Raw genomic sequence first — 26,716 nt, 5'->3', positions numbered from 1 at the left:
GCTTTGTTTGGCGTCTCGTTTGAAAATAATTTTTTTCTGTTATTGACAAGAGCTCTGTTATTTTACAACTGTCATAGCAACCACATTGTTGCTACATAGAGTTTATCAACAACACTTGTTTGATATGCTTGGTATTCCATAAACAAAAATATTGCTAAGCGCAACTTGTTTGTATGTTAAACAAAAACTTGTTGATTCACTGGAAAGTGATATTTGTCTTCGTTTGATATAATATATTTTGTTTCAATTTCTTATTTCTGTTCGTATTTGAAGTCAAACGTTTCAGACATTAAAAATCATAAAAAATTATAAAAATTATTTGTTTGGCAAAATAACACAAAATTGTTTAGTTCCCAACCAAAACACTGAATTCGGATCACAACTTAAAAATTAATGGAAATTCTGTGCAACGGTTGTTAAAATGGTGAACATCCGTTCTATGACAAGCCATGTAAATTTTTGCTTCTGCGTCAATTTTGCATCACTTCCGGGTCCAATTTGGATCATCTCCAATAAATTTTACATGGACTTGTCATAGGACGGAAGTACCCCATTTTTGGATCATTTGCATTGTTTTAGAAGTTGGATGAAGTTCATTTGGATGAAGAAATTAAAAAAAAAAAACTAAAAAATAATTTTTTTTCTCCAATTTCACTTTTTATTTTTATTAGTATTTTTGTTACATATTTATTTTCTTATTATGTAATTTTTACAAATTGAAAAACTTCTTCAAACCTGGGTCTGTTGGCAACATAAAAGTACGCTTTAGCACACTCCTTCACAAACTTCATTGAACACGATGCATCAAAATGTCTATTCAAATGTTTGTGATATGAACCTAATGTGACACCACTGTGGTGCAATGGTTAGCCTTGCATACACAAGGTCGTGGGTTCGATTCCTGCTTCGACCGAACACCAAAAAGTTTTTCAACGGTGGATTATCCCACCTCAGTAATGCTGGTGACATTTCTGAGGGTTTCAAAGCTTCTCTAAGTGGTTTCACTGCAAGGTGGAACGCCGTTCGGACTCGGCTATAAAAAGGAGGTCCCTTGCAATTGAGCTTAACATGGAATCGGGCAGCACTCAGTGATAAGAGCGAAGTTCACCAATGTGGTATCACAATGGACTGAATAGTCTAAGTGAGCCTGATACATCGGGCTGCCACTTAACTAACCTAACCTAACCTAATATGACACCACGGCATGACATTGAAACTACTTTTTGAGATGTTCTTTATTATTATAAATGAAACAAGTATATATGGCCGTAAGTTCGGCCATGCCGAATCGTATGTACCCTCCACCATGGATTGCGTAGAAACTTCTACTAAAGACTGTCATCCACAATCGAATTATTTGGGTTGCGGTAACACTTGCCGATGGCAAGGTATCTTAAAATATCCTTAACACCGTCCTCTAAATTGTAGGTTCGTCCATACGGGGGATATATTATACACAAAAAAAGACGATTAAATACGCATATAATTCAGTTCGAATAAAATTTTGACTAAATTTTCTATAGAAATAAAATATTGACAAAATTTTCTATAGAAATAAAATTTTAACAAAATTATCTATAGAAATAAAATTTTGATAAAATTTTCTATAGAAATAAAATTTTGATAAAATTTTCTATAGAAATAAAATTTTGATAAAATTTTTGTATAGAAATAAAATTTTGACAAAATTTTCTATAGAAATAAAATTTCGGTAGATTATTTTTGGCGATATGGACCAATCTAATTATACAATTATTTTTCGAGCTTTATGGACAGATATAGATTAAGGAACATGGTCAATAGAGCCATTGAAAAGAAAACGCCAGATACAAATCTATACACGCCTGGACTGTACATGTTTCGGTTCGGGCGGAAGAACCTTTCCACAGCCTTTAGTATAGATCTGGCTGGGAGAGATGACTCAATTTTGGGCCCTTTATGCTAACTCCTTTATGTTAAAAGAGGCTCCGGAGGTCAAATCTGGAGAACGGCTTATATGGGGGCTATATATAATTATGGACCGATATGGACCAATTCTGGCACGGTTGTTAGAGACCATATACTAACATCATGTTCCAAATTTCAACCAGATCGGATGAAATTTTCTTCTCTTAGAGGCTTCGCAAGCCAAATCTGGTGATAGGTTTGTATGGGGGATATATATAATGGTGAACCGATGTGGACCAATTTTTTCATGGTTGTTAGAGACCATATACTAACACCATGTTCCAAATTTCAACTGAATCGGATAAAATTTGCTTCTCTTTGAGGCTCCGTAAGCCAAATCTGGGGATCGGTTTATATGGGGGCTATATATAATTATGGACCGATGTTGACCAATTTTTGCATGGTTGCTAGAGACCATATGCCAACATCATGTACCAAATTTCAGCCGGATCGGATGAAATTTGCATCTCTTTGAGGCTCCGCAAGCCAAATCTGAGGGTCCATTTATATGGGGGCTATACGTAAAAGTGGACCGATATGGCCCATTTTCAATACCATTCAACCTACATCAATAACAACTACTTGTGGCAAGTTTCAAGTCGACAGCTTATTTCGTTCGGAAGTTAGCGTGATTTCAAAAGACGGACGGACGAACATGCTTAGATCGACTCAGAATTTCACCACGACCCAGAATATAAAGGGTGGTTAAATTGTAAGGGCCGATGTTGAATGTGAAGCACACCTAAACGACAAGATTTTTTCCGAATTTTATTTGACATTTCTTTTATTTCATTTCAGACTTACTGAATTTGAACCCTGGAGAGATACACAATCCAACAACGTGTTAAATGGTTTCAAGAAATGGCAACAGTGGATGATCAATTTTCGAAGAAAATCATCTTCATTGATGAGGCACATTTTCACCTCAGTGGATTCGTCAATAAACAGAATTGCCGCATTTGGGCGAATGAGAATCCAAGAGTGATTGTCGAAAAACCAATGCACCCACAAAGAGTGACTGTTTGGTGCGGTTTATGGGCTGGCGGCATCATCGGGCCGTATTTTTTCCAAAATGAGGCCAGTCAGGCAGTTACTGTGAATGGTGTTCGCTATCGTGAGATGATAACGAACTTTTTATGGCCCGAATTGGAAGATATGGATGTGGACGATATGTGGTTTCAGCAGGATGGTGCCACTTGCCACACAGCTAACAAAACACGAAACAATGGCTCTTTTGCGCAAAAAATTCAATGGCCGTGTTATCTCACGTAATGGAGATGTCAATTGGCCGCCAAGATCATGTGATTTGACACCGTTGAATTTTTTTTTTGGGTTATTTGAAAGAAAAGGTGTACATCGATAAGCCAGCAACAATTCAAGAGCTAAAGGATGAGATAATTCAGCACATTAACGGCATAGAACCTCCATTATGCCTCAGCGTCATCGAAAATTTGGACCTTCGGATGAAGGTGTGCCACCGAGGTCGCGGCGCCCATTTGGCCGATATATTGTTCCATACATAATTGAGTAATACCAATATATCATAATAAAATAAAATTATAATAATTTCCTAAATAGTCTGTGTTTTATTCAAAATCAACATCAGCCCTTGAAATTTTAACCATCCTTTATATACTTTATGGGGTCTTAGAGCAATATTTCGATGTGTTACAAACGGAATGACGAAGTTAATATACCCTCCATCCTATGTTGGAGGGTATACAAATGCTTTGGTAAGCTTGTGAACAGTAAAATGAGCTGTCACTGGAACAAATCCGTTAGTTGTGAGACGAAGGATCAATCAACAATCATTTCATTATTTATTTATCGATTAATTACATTTGCAATAAAATTATAAATATAATTGTAAGTTTTGACTACTAGAGCCTTAAGCTTGAGTCCACAATCATATTTCCTCTATGCTTCGCCATATCCCATTATAATTAAAGTAAACATAGATCATTTCGATTTTTAATATTTTATTTATGTATTTTCGTTTATTTGTAATTAGTATTTATAGTATTATATGTATGTTGTTTGTTGCATTATAAATAATTTATTATTTACACAAAAAAGAAACAAAAGTACAATATAATAAATTTGTTTTTGCTTTCTTCTTTTTTTTTAATACATAAAACTAAAACAAATACAAAACTGACAAATGCTTCTTTACTTAAACAGTGAAAATTTTTTGACTTATGAAATAGAATAAAAAATAAATAAATAGTAATAGCCAAATTGAAACAATAAAATGAAATTTAAAATAAAAAAGAGTATGTAATTAGGAATTATATGAAATTGTGATTTTTTTTAATGAAATTACAAAGATGCCTGAAATGGCACACTATACGTTTTTGGATTGATGTTTGTTTTCGATCTAAAAAATTATATATTTTTTTGTAACTTTTTTTTTATGAATAATTCGATTTAGCTTAAAAGCCCTAGACATACACAATACACAAATGGCATGTCTTTTATAAATTAAACCAAGTTATTCATAATCAACAAAATAATTTAATAAAAATTTTGAAAGTTTCCCTTTTGTTTAGCAAAATGCAAAAAACCTTTAAAGCCAGGGGATATAAAATCGCTTATATCCTTTTGCTGTCTATATTCTAAAAGTTTTATTTGTTTTTACAAATAAATCTAAAGAAATTGATAAATTCATCAAACTTTAGCTTTAAAGCCTTTTTGCTAATATTATTGAAATTGTTTATTTTTTTTAAATTCAAAATTGAAATTTTGTTTTTCTTGTTGTTTTTTTTTACTTATTTACTAAATGTTTTTTATAATTATAGAAAAAAATTCTATTGACTTTGTTTTTTGTTTTTGGAGGGGGAGCGTGGTAGTGATTTGTTTCATCTTTTATGGTATAGTGGAACAGTGGTTTGGTGGTGAATTTCTTATAACTTAAAAAAAGCCTATTAACTAGAAAATACATTTAAATGTAAATATAACTACTATAATTAATTGCTTCGTTGTTGTTGTTTTTGTTTTGCATGCATTTGATGTGATTGTTTTCTTAGTTTGTGATATTGCATCCCGTTTGTATTGCTTTTGTTGTTATTATTGTTGGTTTTTTGTTTTATTTATTGCTCTACATTGATGGTTATGATCATAGTTCGTCAATAATGTCCGCCACTGTGTCGATGATGATCCCGTCTACCCGCCGAATGATCACGAAATTCACCATTGCGTGAAGAACCGTTTTTGTGGTGATGATGATGGTGACGTTTCTTTTCTAAGTGAAAGGGGGAAAGAAGTAGTCTTTATTAGTTTTTCAAGATTTATAAAATTGTATAAAAAAATAAAAAAAAATTTATGGATAAAAAATGTTGCCACATTGTTTTAAAGTTTTCGTTATATTTTTGAGCTATTGTTTGTTTGTATTGCAGACATTTCTACATTGTTAACATATAACATTACCTTTTAAGCAGACATCTGAAACTACCATTTCTGAATTGTCTCGCATACCATAGTTGTCACGTCCAACACTTAAAACAAATAATAAATAAAAAATATTAAATAATACAATTTTCAAGAGTTAAATAAAATAATTTTAATAAATAAATAAAATAAAAATTAATTATATAATAAAATGAAAATAAAAATTTTCTCACCGATCCAAATTATCCCTGGACCTTTGCATATTGTCTCTGAGATTATCTCTGGAACGAGTCATGGCTGGTGGATCCAAAGTTTCCTTACGACGCAAGGCATTATGTGAACTATTCTTTGAAGCAGATTCATGGAGGTTTTCCCAAGCTTGACGATAATATCTGAAAAAAAATATATGAAGGGAATTTAATAATTAGAGATATATTCTATACGTGACATTACACAAAAAAAAAAGAAATTGTCGAAACCAAGGAAAAGTAGATTTACTCATAATTTCTATATTGTGGCAAAAGAAACAAGTATATACGGCCGTAAGTTCGGCCAGGCCGAATCTTATGTACCCTCCACCATGGATTGCATAGAAACTTGTACTAAAGACTGTCATCCACAATCGAATTACTTGGGTTGCGGTAACACGTGCCGATGGCAAGGTATCTTAAAAGTTCTTAACACCATCTTCTCAATTGTAAGTTATTCCATACGGGGTATGTATTAACCAAATAAAAGCCGATTAAATACGTATATAATTCAGTTTGACAACATTTTCTATAGAAATAAAAATTTGTCAAAATTTTCTATAGCAATAAAATTTTGTCAAAATTTTATATAGAAATAACATTTTGACAAAATTTTCGATAGTAATAAAATTTTGACAAAATTTCCTATAAAAATAAAATCTTGACAAAATTTTGTATAGTAATAAAATTTTGACAATTTTTTTTTGTAATAAAATTTTGACAAATTTTTTTTGGTAGATTATTTTTTTGGATCGGCTATTTATAACTATAGACCGATATGGAATCTGGGGATCGATGGGGGTTATATATAATTAAGACTGGTATAGACAAATTTTTGCATAGTTGTTAGAGACCATATACCAACATCATGTATCAAATTTCAGCAACATCGGATGAAATTTGCTTCTCGTTGAGGCTCCGGAAACCAAATCGGGGGATCGGTTTATATGGGGGCTATATATAATTATGGACCGATGTGGACCAATATTTGCATGGTTGTTAGAGACCATATACTAACACCATGTACCAAATTTCAACCGGATCGGGTGAATTTTGCTCTTTCAAGGGTCAAATCTGGGGATCGGTTTATATAGGGGCTACATATAATTATGGACCGATATGGACCAAATCCTGCATGGTTGTTACAGACCATATACTAACACTACTTACCAAATTTCAACCGAATCGGATGACGTTTGCTCATCCACGATGCACCGGAGGTCAAATCTGGGGATCAGTTTATATGGGGGCTATATATAATTATGGACCGATATGGACCAATTTTTGCATGGTTGTTAGAGACCATATACTAACACCATGTACCAAATTTCAGCCGGATCGGATGAAATTTGCCTCTCTTAGAGGCTCCGCAAACCAAATCGGGGGATCGGTTTATATGGGGGCTATATATAATTATGCACCGATGTGGACCAATATGTGCATGGTTGTTAGAGACCATATACTAACATCATGTACCAAATTTCAACCGGATCGGAATTTTGCTTTTCCAAAGGCTCCGCAAGCCAAATTTGAACGTCGGTTTATATGGGAGCTATACGTAAAAGTGGTCCGATATGGCCCATTTGCAATACCATCCGACAACAATAACAACTACTTGTGCCAAGTTTCAAGTCGATAGCTTCTTTCGTTCGGAAGTTAGCGTGATTTCAACAGACGGACGGACGGATATGCTTAGATCGACTCAGAATTTCACCCCGACCCCGAATATATATACTTTATGGAGTCTTAGAGCAATATTTCGATGTGTTACAAACGGAATGACAAAGTTAATATACCCTCCATCCTATGGTGGACTGTATATAAATAATACTTCAAGGTATGTAAGGTAGTGGTTGTATTCTAAACTGAAAATAATACGGCTTTATTAATAAAGCCATAAGGACAAAAATATCTTATCTTTTTTCGTAACATAATAAACTAGGAACTCCGTATTCCTAACAAATACTTCAATTTGTTTCCATTGCGTTTTTTTATTTTTCCCTCCAAGTGGCGAGGTCTTATGAAAAGAGACAATAATATGAGTCTTCCGAAGACATATTATTAGTCATGTTAATCCTATTCCACTCAGATGTTCCCTCAGGGCTAAACTGTTGACGATTCTCACGACCTCTTGACCAGTGTCGACAATATTAGAGACTTTTTTCGTAGATGGGGATGAAATTTTAGAATTGGGGAAATGGGTATTTGAAGGAACATTTTTGTAAATTTCTCGATATTTTGTGGTAAATTTTCGATATTTCTTCAATATAATAAATTATGTTTTCATAGGTTGAGATCAAATTTTAGAGATGAGGATATTTATTTTATTTATTTCCATTTATTTAAGCAATTCATAGCCTTTACTGGGCCAATTTAACGAATTACAATGTACTACTCTATGAGGATTTGATGGAAAATTTTCGGAAAAATCTGGATTTTGTGGAATTTTTTGAGTACAATTAGTCGATCAACAATTACTCTCCAACAAAAGAATCCAAAGATTTTGACCTTTTAAGGAAAATTTGCCTCCTTTACAGACATACGTCTTTAAAATAGGGACGCAAAAAAAGATTTGTGTCGTAAATTTAAAGAAAAACATTTTTAAAGCCAAGATTTTGAACTTTATTCTCATTAAAATGTATTACTTTTAAAGAAGTTTTTCCATAATATAATGTAAATTACGTGTCCCATAATTTGGATTGCGTAATTATTCATATTAGATCATTATTTTTTTTTTCAGAGTATGATTTGCAGACATTTGTTATCTTATGGGGGATTTCGGTTGAAACTTGTCATAAAACTTATTTCTATAGACTTTGATCTGCGTGGTTAAGATAATTTTTATACTATAGCGAAATCATTTCGGGGGCGCAGGTCCTCCGAAATTTACTGCTGCTGCAACATCCATGACATATTTCATAAATATAGAAATGGAAAATTCAATTGAGCGTATAGAAGACAATTTAGCTTCTCAAATCCTTGACGATTTTTCCAAAATTTGGTAGGGAAATTTAATTGGAGGAAAAAATATCCTAATTTGCTGACAAGAGCTAGGAAAATACTCTTGACTCCTTTAGTGGTTCGCAGGTACTTCACTTGTTTGGTTGATCTCACAGAGTTCTCATCGTTGTACATCGCTCCACATACCTCTGACCTTGCGTTCTCAAAGTCCACTTTCTTATGCTAGACTTTCCCTCGCTTCTCCTTAGAGCTTGTACATCGTTCCCGCTGAAGTTTTGTAACATTGTCTGTGTACCAGACACCACAAAAATTCTGACAGACAGAAAAAAAATCAGCGGAGGTTTATTTTCGCTCAGTAAGTTTGGTGTGACATGCTGTTCAGACTCGGCTATAAAAAAGCGGTCCCTTAAGCTTAACACAAAATCGGGATAAGAGAGAAGTTCACCATGTATTGTATCACGGTGGGCTGAATTATCTATGTAACCCTGAAGTGAGAGGCTACCACAATAACCCACTATGCTCTTGTTGACTAGGTCGTTAAGTTAGGTAGTGGCAGTCCATTTTTTAGACTCAGACTATTCAGTCCATTGTGATACCATACGTGGTGAACTTCTTTCTTATCAATGAGTTCTGCAGAGTCCTAACGGCGTTTCACATTGCCGTGAAACCACTTAGAGAAACATTGCAACATACAGAAATGTAATTAGCATTACTGAGGGCGGATAATTCACCCCTGAAAAAATTGTTGGTGGGCAAAACTTTGATTCAACTTATGTATTCAGGAAGGGTTTACAAAAAATTGCATCACGGTATCTTGCGTGGTGGAACCGCTTCAAAATTGTTATATTGCACTTTCACTCTACGGATTACTACCAGATTATCGACGAATTTAGTATTTCAATCCTGGCTAGGGATCTATAGTACAAAACAATAATCGATTTTTTCGGCTTTTTAATTATTGATTTTTAATCAAAAATCGATTTTCGATTATTTTTACCAATCAAAATTCGAATATTCGATTTTTCATAATTGAATTTCATAGAAATAATGATTTAAAAAAAAATATTCGATTTAATGAAATCTATTTGTCTTTTTGTGAGTGTTATCAGCAATAGTTGGAAAGAAATGCCAAAAATTTGTGTTCCAGTCAAACATGTTATTTTTTTTTTTAAATTTGTTTAATATATTTTTAAAATGTTCAAGGTATTTGAAAACACAAAGTATTCGTTTTCATCGATTTGATATTTTATTTAATCAAATCAGAATTTGTAGCCTTATTGGTAATAGAATTCTATAAATAAAAATTAAGAAATATGTGCTCGTATCCTTACATCTTGGTATATTTCAATTTAATTGAAACCAATGAATAAAACATTAAAATCGATTTTTGATAGTGAAAATTAAAATATAGTTCAAAATCTTAAAACGATTATTGATAATCGAAATTAAAAATTAGTTGAAATTCTAAAATCGATTTTGAGATTATTTTTGGGTTAATAATCGATTTCAACATTTTTAGATTTTCATGCCAAAATTCGGAGAATAGATTAATTGATTTTTGATTTATAGGAATCAATAAGACTGGCATTCTGCTTCAAATTCTATGTATATGAGCTTCGATGTTATCAAAATCTGTCCCGTTGCCACTTGTGCATCCCTTTATTAAATTTCACCACATAAAGGCCGTTTCCTATTTATCTCTAATTCACATAACTTTTTTTAAAATTCGATGGCTCTATAATCCGAAAGGTCAATAAATGACTTTTCGAACTATTCCATATTTTTAATAAAATCGAAAAACAAATCATTGAAAGTCGGACGGGGCCGACTATATCATACCCTAAACCATCCCTACTGAATTAGTAGACATTGTTTGTGGGGTATCAATGGTATAGGATTGGGTGATAAATTGCATTTTCATATTTAAGAACATAAAGGGGTACATGTTTATGGGAGCAGAGCAAGCTGAGCAGAAATGTCCGATATTAGGAGCTCTAGTTGATTTTGCACCTACAGAGGTAGTATGCTACTAATATTGAGTCCATTATTAAAATCTGAACCGATTTCGATAAAAATTGCAGAATTAAAGGGTGATGCAAAAGATTACTTTGTGCCAAATTTGACGACGATCGGTTAGTAAAAAAGTGCAACGTGACCCCATTTGTCAAAATCGAGCGATACATATATATGAGAGCTATATCTAAATTTGATCCGATTTCTTCCAAATTCAATAGCATTCGTCCTTGTGCCAAAAAACACCCTGTACCAAATGTCATCAAAATCGGTTAAAAATTGCGACCGGAATCCTGTGAACAACAAATACATGGACAGACGGACGGACGGACACCAAGCGCTAGATCGACTCATGAGGTGATTCTGAGTCGATCGGTATATATTTTATGGGGTCTAAAATCAATATTTCTGGTAGGCACATTTTTTGGCAGATCAAACTTATTATACCCTGACTATGTGGTTTAGGGTATAATGAAAGAAATGAAATGTCGACTTTTGCTCATTGAAATCCCTATATTCAATGTACTCTTATCGATTCTGGTACACAATGGTATTTCTCTTTGCTCTTAGAATAAAATAATAATCGATCTCTTACCTATTTAAACCATTACGGGAACCGGAAGTAGAGCTGTCAAATGAAGCAACTGTATTACAATCGGGCGAAGCTCTATGACGATAGTGTTGTGTGGTACGATTTCTGCAAAAACAGAAAAAGAGAAACAAAAAATTGAAATAAAGTATTAGTAATGTGAAGAGAATACAATCATTACAGAGTATAGTTGATGCATTGTGAGAGAGTTAATTGCAAAAAAAAAGATAGAAATACAATTAAGGTTAGCAACAAAAAGAGTGAATATCTCCGAGCAAGAGTGCTACAAAACTACAAGGGTGAGCAGAAGAGCAAATACAAATCGAAATATGAGTTAACATAAACACTTAAAAAAAAACCTAAAATAAGAGCAACAAATTAGTTATTCACAATAAAAGAACACGTGCAACACCTTAACCCAGTTTTGGATTGTGCTGCCTAAAACCAAAAAAAAAAAACACTAAAATTAATTAAATTTTTGTAATTTTGTAACTAAAAAAAGAGACGTGCAACAGCAACAGGCGGCATTTGCAAATGTAAAATGTTGTTCTGGTAGAGTAGTTTTGTTGGTATAATGAGGAAAGTTTTTGATGTAGAATTTTTGTTTGTTTGCTTGTAGTTTTTGAAGATTAATTGTTTAATTTGATTTGATATTGTTTGTTGGGTTACCACAAAAATGATTAATATGTACGTGTAGAGAAAAAAATAGTATGTATCGCTATATTTTACAATATGGCTGAAATCTGCTTACTTGTTGGAACTTAATTTACAATTTGTGATAGATTTCTCTCACTCGAGAGAGAGAGAGTTTTCCTGTATACTTTTTTTTTGAGAAAATCCTTTTTTTATGAATTTTGTTTTTTGGTATTCTCTATGGCCTTAAGAATTGTACGTTTTGGTTCGATTTTTTTGTGTTAGTTAAATCAATTAATTATTAAATCATATTTGATAGTATGAATGATGAAATGCTATTTTCTGATCTTTGGCACTATGGTGAAAATGTTGATGTCATGGTATTTGGTTACACTCTTTATATTCTCTTTCCATATCTTTTGCTCTCTCTTCTCCTTAGTAGAGATCATTATCCATTATATGTTTATTGCTGACAGTACTCATTGTCTCACAATTATCCTTCATATCCTTTTGGGACTTCATTTGGTGTTGTTGTTGCTGTTGCTGCTGAAGCTCCATTTGCCTTTGCTGTTCATTACTGAAGATACCAGCTCTTGTGGCATAACTTCGTCCACATGTACTCAATTCCCGGCGACCCCATTTTTGATCATCAAAAGGTAATGCCAATATACCACTATTCCATAGGGATGGTGGTGGTTCCTTTTTTATGCTCGAACTAATGCTATAATGATCATATAATCTTTGGGGTCTTATGAGTTCACTATTACCTCCCAAATAGTTTTTAGTCGCTTCAAAGGTGGAAGCATTAAATTGCGTTGTCATCATCATTGTGGGTGGTGACATATAGCGCAAACGCGACTTTGGTATATAATATGGTGGTAATGACGATGGTGGTGGTGGTGGATATGGAAAATGTTTTGCATTGTGCCGCCGTTTGCTGTTCGAGGTGCTATATGAATATGGAAGTAAAAGGAAGCATAGAAAATCAAATTCAATTCTATGTCTATGTAGAGTATTTCGTCGAAATGAATGACGTTATTCCCAAATTTCCAAATTATTGAAATTGATTCGAAATTGGATAAAGCTCCCATATAGTTTTAAGCGCTATAGCTAAAGATTCCCTAAAATAAGTACAATTAAAAAGAATTTACCAACGTAATTATATCCCCTAAATTGTCTTCAAAATCAGTCCAACTTTAGTTTCAACAGACGGATGGACGGATATAGTAAAAGGGATAAACGTCCCAGTAAAAAAAAAGCGTCGCCAAAAAAACGTGAAAATGTATTTTTTTTTGGATCCGGAAGTGGTGCAAAATTGGCGCTGAAGCGATGAATTTAACATGGGAAAGAGAGAAGTTCACCAATGTGGTAGCACAATGGACTGAATAGTCTAAGTGAGCCTGATACATCGGGCTGCCACCTAACCTAACATGGGCTTGTCATAGGACAGCCGTTGCACTTTGCATCACATCTTAAAGTGTGATCCGAATTCAGTGTTTTGGATGTAAATTAAAAAAAAAAATTGTAATATTTTGCAAAATAATCAATTTATATATTTTTTATGCATTCTAAAGCTTGTCAGAACCGTTTGACTTAAAAAATTCGCAAATTTTCTAGAATAGATATTGTATTCTTTTCGACAAAATTTTAATAATTTGTACCATTTTATTAATTCTTACTCTGTTTTTTTTAACAGCTAAAATTACCCATTAAAAATATGGAAAAAGCGAGTTAAAAAATTGAATTAAAAGAACTTCCTTTGTAGTTAATATAAATAACATCTTTGGGAGAATATTTTTGGAAATGCTTTTAAAGTTGTGCCTTTAGAAGACCTTCCAAACTTTTTTGCTAGGGTAAGATTTGATTGTGGAAAATTTTATGATAATTGGTTAGAAACGGATGATAGTGAGTTACTCGTATATGACGGGCTGCCACGGCGGAATTAGCAAAACTACACACTTCCTATTCCAGAACAAATATTATATATTGCGATGCCTCTAGCTACCTGCACGCCGGAGCCACCGTGGTTCATTGATCAGCGTTACAGTTGAGAATTTCTAGAAAGTGGGCAGTCCTATATACAGAGATTCCTAAGTTCAATACCAGCTTCAACCGAACACCAAATTTTGTTTGTGGTCGTTTATCCCTTCTAAGTAATGCTGGCGACATTCATGCGGGTTTCAAAGCCTTTCCACGTGGTTTCACCATTTGGACTCGGCTATAAAAATGGGGTCCCTTGTTTTTGAGCTTAATATGGAATCGGGAAGAACTCACGGTTGGTAGAATTCTACCAAAATTGGTAAATTTATTACTGTTTGGTAGAATTCTTGATGTTTTGGTAGAGTTTGCAAAATATTAGGGGTATTTCAATTTTCTATAGCAAAAATAAAATTTTGAGAAAATTTTCTATAAAAATACAATTTTGACAAAATTTTCTATAGAAATAAAATTTTGACAAAATTTTCTACAGAAATAAAATTTAAATAAGAATTTTACAAAATTTGCTATAGAAATAAAATTTTGGCAAAATTTTCTATAGAAATAAAATTTTGACAAAACTTTCAGTAGAAATAATATTTTGACAAAATTTGCTATAGAAATACAATTTTGACAAATTTTTATATAGAAATAAAATTTTGACAAAGTTTTCTATCGAAATAAAATTTTGACAAAATTTTCCATAGAAATAAAATTTTGACATAATTTGCTATAGAAATAAAATTTTGAGAAAATTTTCTATAAAAATAAAATTTTGACAAAATTTTATATAGAAATAAAATTTTTACAAAATTTTCTATGGAAATAAAATTTTTACAAAATTTTCTATACAAATAAAATTTTGACAAAATTTTCTATAGAAATAAAATTTTGACAAAATTTTCGATAGAAATAAACTTTTGATAAAATTTGCTATAGAAATAACATTTTGACAAAATTTGCTATAGAAATAAAATTTTGACAAAATTTTCTATAGAAATAAAATTTTCTATAGTTTTATTCTATATAGAAATAAAATTTTGACAAAATTTTATATAGAAATAAAATTTTGAGAAATTTTTTTATAGAAATAATATTTTGATAAAATTTTCTATAAAAGCAAAATTTTGACAAAATTTGCTATAAAAATAAAATTTTGACAAAATTTGCTATAGAAATAAAATTTTGACAAAAGTTTCTATAGAAATAAGATTTTGGCAACATTTTCTATATAAATAAAATTTTGACAACATTTTCTATAGAAATAAAATTTTGATAACATTTTCTATAGAAATAAAATTTTGACAAAATTTCCTATAGAAATAGAATTTTGAAAAAATTTTCTATAGAAATAAAATTTTGACAAAACTTTCTATAGAAATAAAATTTTGTTGTTGTTTTTTATTGCACCTTAAAACCATACATTGACTAAACTACAAGTGTAGCTTAGCCAACAGAGGAAAAGAATGTTTGTAAAATTTATTTGGGCAAAGCCTTATAGACTGCAAGATGGTTGGATGGACACACGTTTCGGAATTACCACATTCCTCATCAGCAACCTCTACTCGCAGCAAAACTATCAACCAATTATCAGAATAAATTCAGGCAGTTTATGAAGCCCAACTATAAACAACACTTGAACCCTCCGAAAAAAGGTTTTACATTGATAGCCGGCTTATGCCAAAATAAATTCAAAACAAACATATCTCTTTTCCTATGTCACTGTCAAATCATCGATTTGAATTCAGTTGGCTGGGTTTATTTTGAGCGTGCCTCCTCTTCTTTTTTGATAAAATTTTCTATAGAAATAAAATTTTGACAAAATTTTCTATAGAAATAAAATTTTGACAAAATTTTCTATAGAAATAAAATTTTGACAAAATTTTCTATAGAAATAAAATTTTGACAAAATTTGATACAGAAATAAAATTTTGACAAAATTTTCTATAGAAATAAAATTTGACAAAATTTTCTATAGAAATAAAATTGTGAGAAAATTTTCTATAGAAAAAAAAATTTTGACAACATTGTCTATAGAAATAAAATGTTGACATCATTTTTATAGAAATAAAATTTTGACAACATTTTCTATAGAAATAAAATTTTGACAAAATTTTCTATAGAAATAAAATTTTGACAAAATTTTCTATAGAAATAAAATTTTGAGAAAATTTTCTATAAAAATAAAATTTTGACAAAATTTTCTATAGAAATAAAATTTTGACAATATTTTCTACAGAAATAAAAGAATTAGGTCCCGCCATTGTATTTTCAAATGAGTACATTGATCTCCTTTTAACAAAAATATTTCGTCTTTACTATTCGACAATGTTTGTCATAAAATTTTTCTTTCCTTCGTTAAATGTGTCCCCCCTCTATTTTTTTTATTTTTATAAATTTCATATACAAGTCTCCATAATTTCTAGATATGGAGACAAAAAGTGCTAAAATAATAATGAAAAAAATAAACGACAAAGCAATACAGATGGGTGCAATGAAATTAGGGCATATAGTCAAGCATATTCTTAGAATAGATATTTTAAAGAAAGAAAAAAAAACTATCCCAATCACCGTATATTCTCTTACCTTCGTACTAAAATCACAATTGTTGTAATGACCGCTGCCAAAAAGACAAAACCACCAAAGGCACCCAAGGCCACAATAGCACCCAAATTCAATTTGGCCTCTTTAGACTCCTTGTGATTGGAATTCTCCACAGAGAATGGAACATTGACATTTGGCGATTGATTATGGCGTATATTGACACTATCGGCAATTTCATTATCCTGAGGATGAGCATTTTGGATGACAGTTTGAATATTACGCGTCGTTGTTTCCACAGTTGAAGTGGGCACACGAGTGCGAGTAGGACTATACAATGAAGGAGCTCTGGAAGTGCTGGAAGCCAGTGTCGGAATGCTGGGTGTTTGATAAGCTGGTGTTGTCTTAGTTTTGTTGGGTATGAGAACGGGGCGTACTGTACGTCTGGGAGGGAATTCTTCGCGTACTGTACCAGGAACAACATAAGTGACATCTTCATCGGATTCGGCTGAAAGAAAAGAGTTAAATTTTTGTGGATTTTTTTTTTGAGAAAATTTGAAAACTTACTTTCTCCATTGATTTCCACATGAGGCACCAAACTGGTGGGGAATGTTGTACTGCTCGTTGTACTTGTAGCTGTGGGCCTGTAAACCTTTTTGGTTGTAGACGCAGTTGTACTAATTTTCGGTCTATATGAGGTTGTCGATGGTATTGTAGGAGCAGCTGTAGTCGATGGTGGTGGTGGTGGTGGCAGAGTTGTTGAAGGTTCTAATTTGATACAACGTGGTAAAGCACTGCTCCATTGTCCTGAAGCCAAACAAGTCAAAGTGCTGGGGCCTTCCAAACGATGTCCTGGAGGGCAAGTAATTTCTGCTTTAGAGCCAAAATATGATCCATTTGGAGCCGAGATAATGGTGTTGTAATAATTGCCAGGTAGGGTATCACATTCAACAACTGGAAGAGAGAGAGAGAGAAATCGAATTAGTTGGATTCGCTTTAAGTAAACATCTAGGGAGTTATATTGAAGGGAAAAAATTTTACTTTTTAACACAAAAAATGTATAAAAAAATTTATTGAATATTTGGTGGAGACATTTTTGAAAAATGGAAATTATAAAAAAAAAAATAATGTGAAGTATATTAAAATCTCTACAAACATTTTTAAATAAAAATGTGCTAAGGACTATTATAAGTTCTTGCCTTTGTCTTTGTTATATATTTTGGGAAATTATAGTAAAAAATTAAAAACAAATTGTTTGCAGAGAAATTGGATAGATGACTTTGCAAAGCAATGACCGTATGCATTATTCTCTACACTACCTCTATTTTATTAGTGCTTTTGGTATATTTCAGAAGAGAACCAAATTTTTAGATCTAGCAGTTTTGCAGAAAAAATATCACCAAAAATTTTCCAATTAAAATTTTAATTGACTTTAAAAAAATATTCATTAAAAATTTAATTGGTTTAAATTTTTAAATTGAAACACAAATTATGCTATTAAACATACTCCTTGCGCAAAATTTTAAGTAAGTCTGGACAAAACTCTGGCTTTTGAGGCCATATAAGTGCAAATCGGGAGAATGTAAATTCTACTCTCTGTGCAAAATTTAACGAAAATCGGTAGTAAACTTTGGGCTGTGTGGGGAGCTATATCTAAATCTGAACCGATTTGGCTGATATTTTGCAAGTTTTTCGAGACTCATTAAATATTCGGATGTACGGAATTTGATCGGTTTATATACACGCCTATTATGACCAGATCGGTTAAAAATATATATGGCAGCTATATCTAAATCTGAACCGAAAATCAATAGGGATCGTCTTTGAACCGAAACAGGACCCTATACCAAATTTTAGGACAATCAGACTAAAACTGCGAGCTGTACTTTGCACACAAAAATACATCAACAGACAGACAGACAGACGGACATCGCTAAATCGACTCAGAATTTAATTCTAAGACGATCGGTATACTAAACGATGGGTCTCAGACTTTTCCTTCTTGGCGTTACATACAAATGCACAAACTTATTATACCCTGTATCACAGTAGTGGTGAAGGGTATAAAAACTATCTATGGGAATTTAAAAATGCCGGCAGCATTGCTAACAGCGGAAAAGACATTTTGGTGTTTGCCCGAAACTAGAATGAAGCCAGACCATCCTTTCATGAATCAATGAATTAATTTTAATTTGAAAAAAAATTACATCAATATTTTTTTAAATTGTTTATTTCTCTCTACTTACTTTCACATCTTGGTGGGGGTCCGTTCCAGCGTTCATCAAAATCACATGTCAATAGAGCACGGCCAACCATTTCGTAGCCTTCTTGGCAAGAATATTTCACCAAGCTCAAATAGCCTACAGTACCATTCAATAGGTTATAGCTGCCATGGGGTATGGAAGCAGGCAAACCACATTCAATATCTGAAAGAAATCAAAATCGTTGTTTTTTATTTCTACAAAACTCTTGGCGCTCTCTATGAGACAGACCACTTACATTTACAAACAGGTGGAAATTCATTATAGAATCCAGTATCCAAACATGTTCTCGATGAAGGACCCACCAATAAATGATTTGCATCACAAGTATATTTAATTTGAGCTCCCACTTCATAACCATTCAATGCAATCATAGTCGAATTGGGTGGCTGTTCAGGTCTTCCACAAGTTTTGGGTTGATGTTGACAAATGAAATTCAAATGGGTATTACAATTTGTGTCACTCCATAACCAACCCTTTGAGCCATCGAAACGAGCACAATCTTCATCCCCGCCAGGATGATTCCAGAAGGAAACAGCAACTTCTTCACCATTTACCCATTTCCATGTGGAACGATCAACAGCATCACGTACAGCACCCATCCAATATTGAGAGCTTACATCACTACGATGTCTACGCCATAGCTCCCAACTGATGAAACCCTGAAGAGCAGGATTACTTTCACTTATTAAAGTACCACCACGTGACCGGCAGAAGGATAGAGCATCAAGGAAGTTCAAAGGTTGTCGATTATAAAAGATATAACATTTGCCATTGTATGAGGCCAAAGCACCTGGTGGTTGATCACGGAATGTGGGACAACGTTCGATGGGTAAAGCTTGATCGGTATAAACGAAAGCTTCACAAATCGACAATTGGTTGGGTGTTTTATTTTCCAAATGGACCGAAACGAAGGCACCAGGCATCGGAGGATTGCAAGGCAAGAAGAGAGGTTGACCTTCTTCGAGGAGACCAGTGAAACGATTGCAAATTGGATTGGTACCCAAATCGGGGCGATTGTTGCCAACACGTACTACAATGGTGGCGGGTTTGTTGCCTGGAAAAAATGGAGAAAATTTTTGATTATGAAATTTGTTTTTTTTTTTTTTTTTAATTTAGTACACAAAAAAATATCATCAATTAAAATGTTGATTGAAGTCGAAAACAATTTTAAAAAATTTATAAATAAATTAATTGATACAATAACCTTTTTAATCATGATAGAAACATTAAGTTAATTAAACCAATGATTGGACCGTGGGAATTTTGCTTTCATTTTTCTCAAAACTTTGTAAAAGGTTTCGATATATCAACGAAATTCCAGACCCCCTATGTCACTCTCCTCCTGGCAAGACCCATATGGAAAACAAATTGATTTGAAACCAATTTTCAAATTGTTATTAAGGGAGTTACAACTTTTCCTAGTATTCCACTCACTTGACTAAATTGCAATCGTTGAGTTACCACGTATTTTAGATAATTATTCTTTTAGATAATAATAATTTCCTAATAAAATATTAGCTAAGGTTACATAGGGATCAACTGTCGTAACTTAGATTTAAAGTAAACAAGTTTTTTTTTTCTCCCCAAAATTATAATCGCTCAGCCATTATAGAGGGAGTTGGTAATAGCACTCAATAACAATAATATAATATTCAATTTATTTATTGGACATAATTTGCCCCGTCACTACTATCAACATCGTTGTCTTCAGATATCATTGATTTTATACACCCAATACCCTTGTCCATCCTGTTGTACAATATTTTTTTTGTTTTCTGTGATATTTTCGTCATTATCGTGTTGCAACGTCATTAACTTGTGGAAGTTTTAACTGGCTTCATTGGATGCAACAATGTCGAGTTGGTCGACGATGACTACTATTTTCAGTGAAAGTAATCATAAATTGTTGTTGTGAGTTTAAAGACGACAACAATGTACATACAATATTTCTTCCCAACTGAAACGTGCCGGCTTATTAAAGTGGTAGTAAAAAAAACAAAAACTTGGAGGTTTGAAATTGGCTTTGATGCAATTTGAAGCTAGACTTGGAAATGTTACACTGAGGTGAATTTTATTTTATTTATTTTTTAGTGCATATGTTTGCAACACCCAGAAGGAGACGAGATAGACACATGGTGTCTTTGGCAAAAATGCTCAGGGTGGGCTCCTGAGTCGATATAGCCATGTCCGTCTGTCTGTGAACACATTTTTGTAATCAAAGTCTAGGTCGCAGTTTTAGTCCAATCGACTTCAAATTTGGCACAAGTATATGTTTTGGCTCAGAATAGAACCCTATTGATTTTGGAAGAAATCGGTTCAGATTTAGATATAGCTCCCATATATATATTTTGCCCGATATGGACTTAAAATGCCCCAGAAGCCAGAGTTTTACCCTAATTTGCTTAAAGTTTTGCACAAGAAGAACAATTAGTACTAAAGTCAAGTGTGCCAAATTTTATTGAAATCGGTTCAGATTTAGATATAGCTCCCACACATATCTTTCGCCCGATATGGACGATATGGAATACGGTCCCAGAAGCAAGAGTTTTACCCCAATTTAGTTGAAATTTTGCATTAGGAGTACAATTAGTAGTGTAGTCATGTGAGCCAAATTTTATTGAAATCGGTACAGATTTAGATGTAACTCCCGTATATATATCGTTCGCCCGATTTAAAGGGTGATACGGTCAAAATTTGGTCAATATAAATTTGACGTATTTCTTTCAATTTTGCATTTAAAAAACCTGAACACCCCTCATTTTGAAGGTGTATGTGTGTAGAATGTTGCTCCTATTTTGATTTTGGAATTCACTCTTCAGTTGTCAAAATGCCGTCCAAGCAAGAAGAGCAGCGTATCAAAATTTTGCTCGCGCATCGCGAAAATCCGAGCTACGCACGCATAGCTGGCAAAATCGCTAAAAGTTGACAAATTAACCATTCCAAATGTAATTAAAGTGTTTGGGGAACGTTTGTCGACAGCCAGGAAGTCTGGATCGGGGGGAAATCGAAAACCGGAAGCCGCTGAGACGACAAAGTGAGGTAGTTTCAAGCGAAACCCAAACCTCTCTCTCCGAGATGCCGCAAATAAGCTGGGTGTATCGTCTACAACAGTGCATCGAGCCAAAAAACGAGCCGGACTATCGACTTACAAGAAGGTAGTGACTCCAAATCGCGATGATAAACAAAATACGACGGCCAAAGCGCGATCCCGGAGGCTGTACACGACGATGATGACGAAGTTTGACTGCGTGGTAATGGACGACGAAACCTACGTCAAAGCCGACTACAAGCAGCTTCCGGGACAGGAGTTTTATACGGCAAAAGGAAGGGAAAAGGTAGCAGATATTTTCAAGCACATAAAACTGTCAAAGTTCGCAAAGAAATATCTTGTTTGGCAAGCCATCTGTACCTGTGGCTTGAAAAGCAGCATTTTCATAGCTTCCGGGACTGTCAACCAAGAAATTTACGTGAAAGAGTGTTTGAATAAACGTCTGCTGCCTTTCCTGAAGAAACACGGTTTTTCCGTACTGTTTTGGCCGGATTTGGCATCTTGCCATTACGGTAAAAAGGCCATGGAGTGGTACGCCGCCAACAACGTGCAGGTGGTTCCCAAGGACAAGAACCCACCCAACACGCCAGAGCTCCGCCCAATTGAGAAATACTTGGCTATTGTCAAGCGGAACCTAAAGAAGACCAAAAAAACTGCTAAGGACGAGCAGCAGTTCAAAGCAAACTGGCTTTCTGCGGCGAAGAAGGTGGACAAGGTGGCTGTACAAAATCTGATGGCAGGTGTCAAGCGTGAGGCCCGGCAATTCGGAGTTGGAAAAGCGAAAGCCCAACTGAATATTTTTCCTGAATTTTATACTAATTGAACTTGAAAAAGAAATTTAATTTGATTTTTTAAATAAAGGATTTCACCGATTTACACGCGTTTTCCCTTGACCAAATTTTGACCGTATCACCCTTTATACTCATATGACCACAGTGGCCAATCTTTTACTCCGATTTAGTTGAAATTTTGCACAGGGAGTAGATATAAAGCTTTCGCCCGATTTACACTCATATGACCACAGAGGCCAATTTTTTGCTCCGATTTAGTTGAAATTTTTCACAGGGAGTAGAATTAGCATTGTAGCTATGCGTGCCAAATTTGGTTGAAATCGGTTCAGATTTAGATATAGCTCCCATATATATGTTTTTCTGATTTCGACAAAAATGGTCAAAATACCAACATTTTCCTTCTAAAATCGCCACTGCTTAGTCAAAAAATTGTAAAAATGACTCTAAATTTCCTAAACATATAATACATATATATCGATCGATAAATCATAAATAAACGAAGTTTCCTTAAAATTGCTACAAATTTAAATGTTTCCCATGTTTTTTTAATAACATTCTGTTCCACCCTAGTGCATTAGCCGACTTAAATTTTGAGTCTATAGATTTGGTAGAAGTCTACCAAATTCTGTCCAGATCGAGTGATATTTAAATGTATGTATTTGGGACAAACCTTTATATATATAGCCCCCAACACATTTGACGGATGTGATACGGTATCGAAAATTGAGATCTACAAAGTGGTGCAGGGTATAATATAGTCGTCCCCGACCGACTTTAGACTTTCCTTACTTGTTTTAAGTTAAATGTGATTCCAACAAACGTTCCATGGGTAAAGCTTGTTCGGTATAAACGAAAGCTTCACAAATTTCTTCTTTGAGGGGACCAATGAAACGATTGCAAATTGGATTGGTACCCAAATCGTTGCCGACACGCATTGTAATGGCGGTTTATTTATTTGGTCTTGGGATTTTAAAGAAAAAAAAAAAACGAATTATCTACCAATCGTTTTTTGTGAGAAAATGTCGGTCTTCACTTAATCGACTTTTAATTCAAATCAGCTAGTGGATTTTCGATAATTATTAAAAATGTTTTTTGATGATATCCAAAATCTTCTATATCAAGCAAGCTAATTTGACCGGTTTGACATTGGCGAATCGTCGACTTTATGACTTAAAGTAATCAATATACATGATTTCCAAATCGACTTTCGATGATAGACATCAATGACTAATCGATATTTGGTGCTAACCCATAACGAATTAGCGATTTTTTTATAATTTTAAAAATCAATCGATTATCGATTTTTACGTGTTATCAACCATTAAACCCTGCAGGAATCGATTTTGAAGATCATTCGATTAATGTTTGTTCCCAACGAGTGACTTTTTTATGTTTGATAACAAAAACATATTGGGAGCCAAGCAATGGTTACAATGCCCGCTATGCGCACAAAGGATAATGTCCAGGTCCAATACCAGTTTCGGGCGGACACCAAAAAGTTTTTCTCAGTAATACTGGTGAGAGTGTTTCAAGCTTTTCTAATAGGTTTGGCCACAATGAGAAACCTCGTCCGCAAGTTCGAGTTTAGCGGCTAAAATCGCCATTTTTCACGATTAAAAGTAATCGTGAAAAATTAATTAATTTTATGCCGTTTTTTTTTCAGATTTAGTTTTCACTTTAGCGATTTTAGCGGCTTAACTCGAACTTAATACCCACCTTTAGGCAGAGGAAGAGAGAGAGATTCACCACTAAGTTAACCCTGGAAAAGCGGTCGATGTGAGTTATCATGGTGAGAGATAACTCGAATGAGACCAATAATTTGGCAGAGTACCCTGGTAATCGATGTGGATCTTACCCAAGCAAAAAAAGCGTAGCTAAAAAAGCTATGAATTTTTTTTTGGGGTGTGGAAGTGTTGGCTCAGAACCAATGAATTTCACATGGGCTTGCCATAGGGTCATTTTTAAGAATCCGCGGGATAGATTTTGCATTAGTTCTTCAGATGTGAAGCTATTCCGAAAATAAGTAAGAATTTAAAAGAAATTAACCCTCTAATGTCCCAATTTTTTGTCAGCTGATTAATAAATATTCAATGTTAACGACACAAAAGCAAGAAAACTCATCAAGAAAAATTTATACGTTAAAATTCAGTATATGCTGCAAAGGCCCTTGAACAGGTTCAACTAAGTTTTCTATGTATTTTATTCATTTTTGTTGTCTTAAGGTGTGTTTTACTAAAAGCTTCCTTAATTAATGAAGACCGCCTAAAGGCGGGATTAGGGTTAATTTTTTCGTCTTATAATACACGGACGAAAAAAACTGTTTTTCATATGTTTGGGTGTAAAAATTATATGTTTGGAATTCAAATTTTTTAACACAATATTTTCAAGTGCAAGCATATAATGTTCATAAACTAGCATAACATGTTTGGGACATATATGTTAATATGTTAAAACATATTATGTTTGGGACATAAAATGTTTGTAAATATAATATGCTTATATGCAAACATATATTAATTTAGAAATAGCCTATAAACATATATGTGTTTAGAAAGAGAAACCTAGAGAGTATGCTGCAAGTAAAATATTAGAGGTAACCAATTGGCGCCTTAAAAATATATCCACACAATGAAAATTTTATTAAAATTTTTTTCTATCAGTGTATGATCTAAGGTGAAACATAATATGTTTGAACAATACAAACAATATTTTGTTCGGACCAATCCTGAAAATATATATGCTTGAAGCAAAATGTTTTTGGGGTATATGTTATAGAAGCGATTTTTTTTGAGGGTGTACTAGCAAATATTTTATAGCACCCCAGCAAAAAAAAAAAAAAAACAAAACAGCCAAAAAAAGTTGTGAACATGTTCTTTTTGCATCCGGAGAAATTGGCGAAGAAGGAATGAATTTAACATAGGCTTGTCATAGGACGGATGTCCACCATTTCAACAGCCGTTGCACTGAATTTACATCACTTTTTAAGGTGCGATCTGAATTCAATGTTTTGGATGTGAATTAAAAATATTTGTGATATTTTGTGAAATAAATAATTTTTATAATTTGTTATAATTTTTAAATCATTTGAACGCTTGTCTAAAACCTTTGACCTCAAGTACTTTCAAAAATGAACAATTTTTCTAGAATGGATTTTGCATTTTTTTTGGAGAACATTTATATAATTTGAACCATTTTATTAATTCTTATTCTGTTTTTTTTTTACCTATTTGAAATAAAAAAATTTAAAATTAACCATTAAAAATATGAAAAAATCGAGTTATAAAAAATTTTATTAAAAATACTTGCTGTGTAGTTAAAATAGGGAACATTTAAGAGGACATGTTTGGAAGTGCTTTTAAAGTTGTGCCTTTGGAAGAACATTCTTTTGCTGGGAAGTTACATGTCTGCCGAGAAATGGATCGGTACACATTTGAAATAATTTTTTTTTTTTGGAAATTTCCATTATTTAAAATTTATACACAATAATTTATTGCGAAAACTGCATAATACAAATGAGGCTTTTTGATCACCACAAAAGATCTTCCTGTGAAATGAAAGCATTTTTAGATGCACGTTAAAAGTAATAACTGAGTAAGAGCTTACAAACTTTTTTGCTGGGACCTGAAAAATTTGCGTTGTGTATAGCATTGGATCCATGTTTCGAAACGAAGCAGAAACTTACACGGGTTGCTCTGAAACAGTATCAAACAATGATCTGAAATGGTCTCACGGCCACTGTTGTCCGGTGAGTGAACAAATGCGGCTCCCATTGCGTCGACAATTCTCTCATGATCATTATAACTCCTAAGTCATTTTTTTATGGTAGCCATTGTCGCTTTGTTCAATCGAAAATAAACTTAACTTAATTTTTGTTGTGTCTCATACTTTTTACATTTTTGTGCCACCTTTTTATAATGATACGCTACTTTTAAATTCATTCCAGTTATTCCGTAGTATTTATTTAGATTTTAATTCCCTTAAGAAGACTTAAGTGATCGGTGACTTAACATATAAACTAATACTGTGTCTGTGAGTAGTGTTTTCAGGAAGGGGCGTGTCTGAAGGATGCAAAGAAATGTTTCTTCAATAGGTTAAAGTCGCAGCCCGATTTGATTCCGGCTCACTTATACTATTCAGTCCAATAGGTAAATCGAATTGCTTCCCTGAGCTGTCAATTTCAACAAGAAATTTTGGTTTCAGGAATCCAATTTTATTTCTTATTTAATTTATCGCGAAAGGAAATTTGTTTTAAAACTTTTTAGAAATCGTAAAATGCAACTCCGTTGGGATATATCGAAGTACAAGAGTCAAGAAGA

At 33.3% G+C, this 26,716-nt stretch overlaps 1 protein-coding gene across 4 annotated transcripts in view; it reads right to left on the bottom strand.

Annotated features, from left to right (window-relative positions):
• Nucleotides 1–3,909: 3,909 nt before the first annotated feature.
• The window catches only part of LOC142230616 (uncharacterized), a 158,044-nt gene continuing 135,237 nt past the window's right edge, over nucleotides 3,910–26,716 (bottom strand). The window contains exons 4-12 of one of the 4 annotated variants that reach the window (XM_075301251.1): nucleotides 18,796–19,614; nucleotides 18,543–18,722; nucleotides 16,864–17,250; nucleotides 16,342–16,804; nucleotides 12,347–12,727; nucleotides 11,152–11,256; nucleotides 5,568–5,726; nucleotides 5,374–5,441; nucleotides 3,910–5,188 (exon numbers count right to left, since the gene is read on the bottom strand). In XM_075301251.1, coding sequence (XP_075157366.1) covers nucleotides 5,073–5,188; nucleotides 5,374–5,441; nucleotides 5,568–5,726; nucleotides 11,152–11,256; nucleotides 12,347–12,727; nucleotides 16,342–16,804; nucleotides 16,864–17,250; nucleotides 18,543–18,722; nucleotides 18,796–19,614 — 2,678 coding nt within the window. In that variant the 3' untranslated portion in view covers nucleotides 3,910–5,072. Of the gene's footprint in view, nucleotides 5,189–5,373; nucleotides 5,442–5,567; nucleotides 5,727–11,148; nucleotides 11,257–11,896; nucleotides 12,728–16,341; nucleotides 16,805–16,863; nucleotides 17,251–18,542; nucleotides 18,723–18,795; nucleotides 19,615–26,716 lie in introns of those variants that run through there. The other 3 variants (XM_075301250.1, XM_075301249.1, XR_012720752.1) reach the window with 3 other exon arrangements.

This window comes from Haematobia irritans, chromosome 3 (genome assembly GCF_050003625.1).
Source record: "Haematobia irritans isolate KBUSLIRL chromosome 3, ASM5000362v1, whole genome shotgun sequence".
NCBI classification, from domain to species: domain Eukaryota; kingdom Metazoa; phylum Arthropoda; class Insecta; order Diptera; family Muscidae; genus Haematobia; species Haematobia irritans.
The sequence above is the reverse complement of the archived record's forward strand: the minus strand, read 5'-3'. Positions and strand labels throughout refer to the sequence as shown.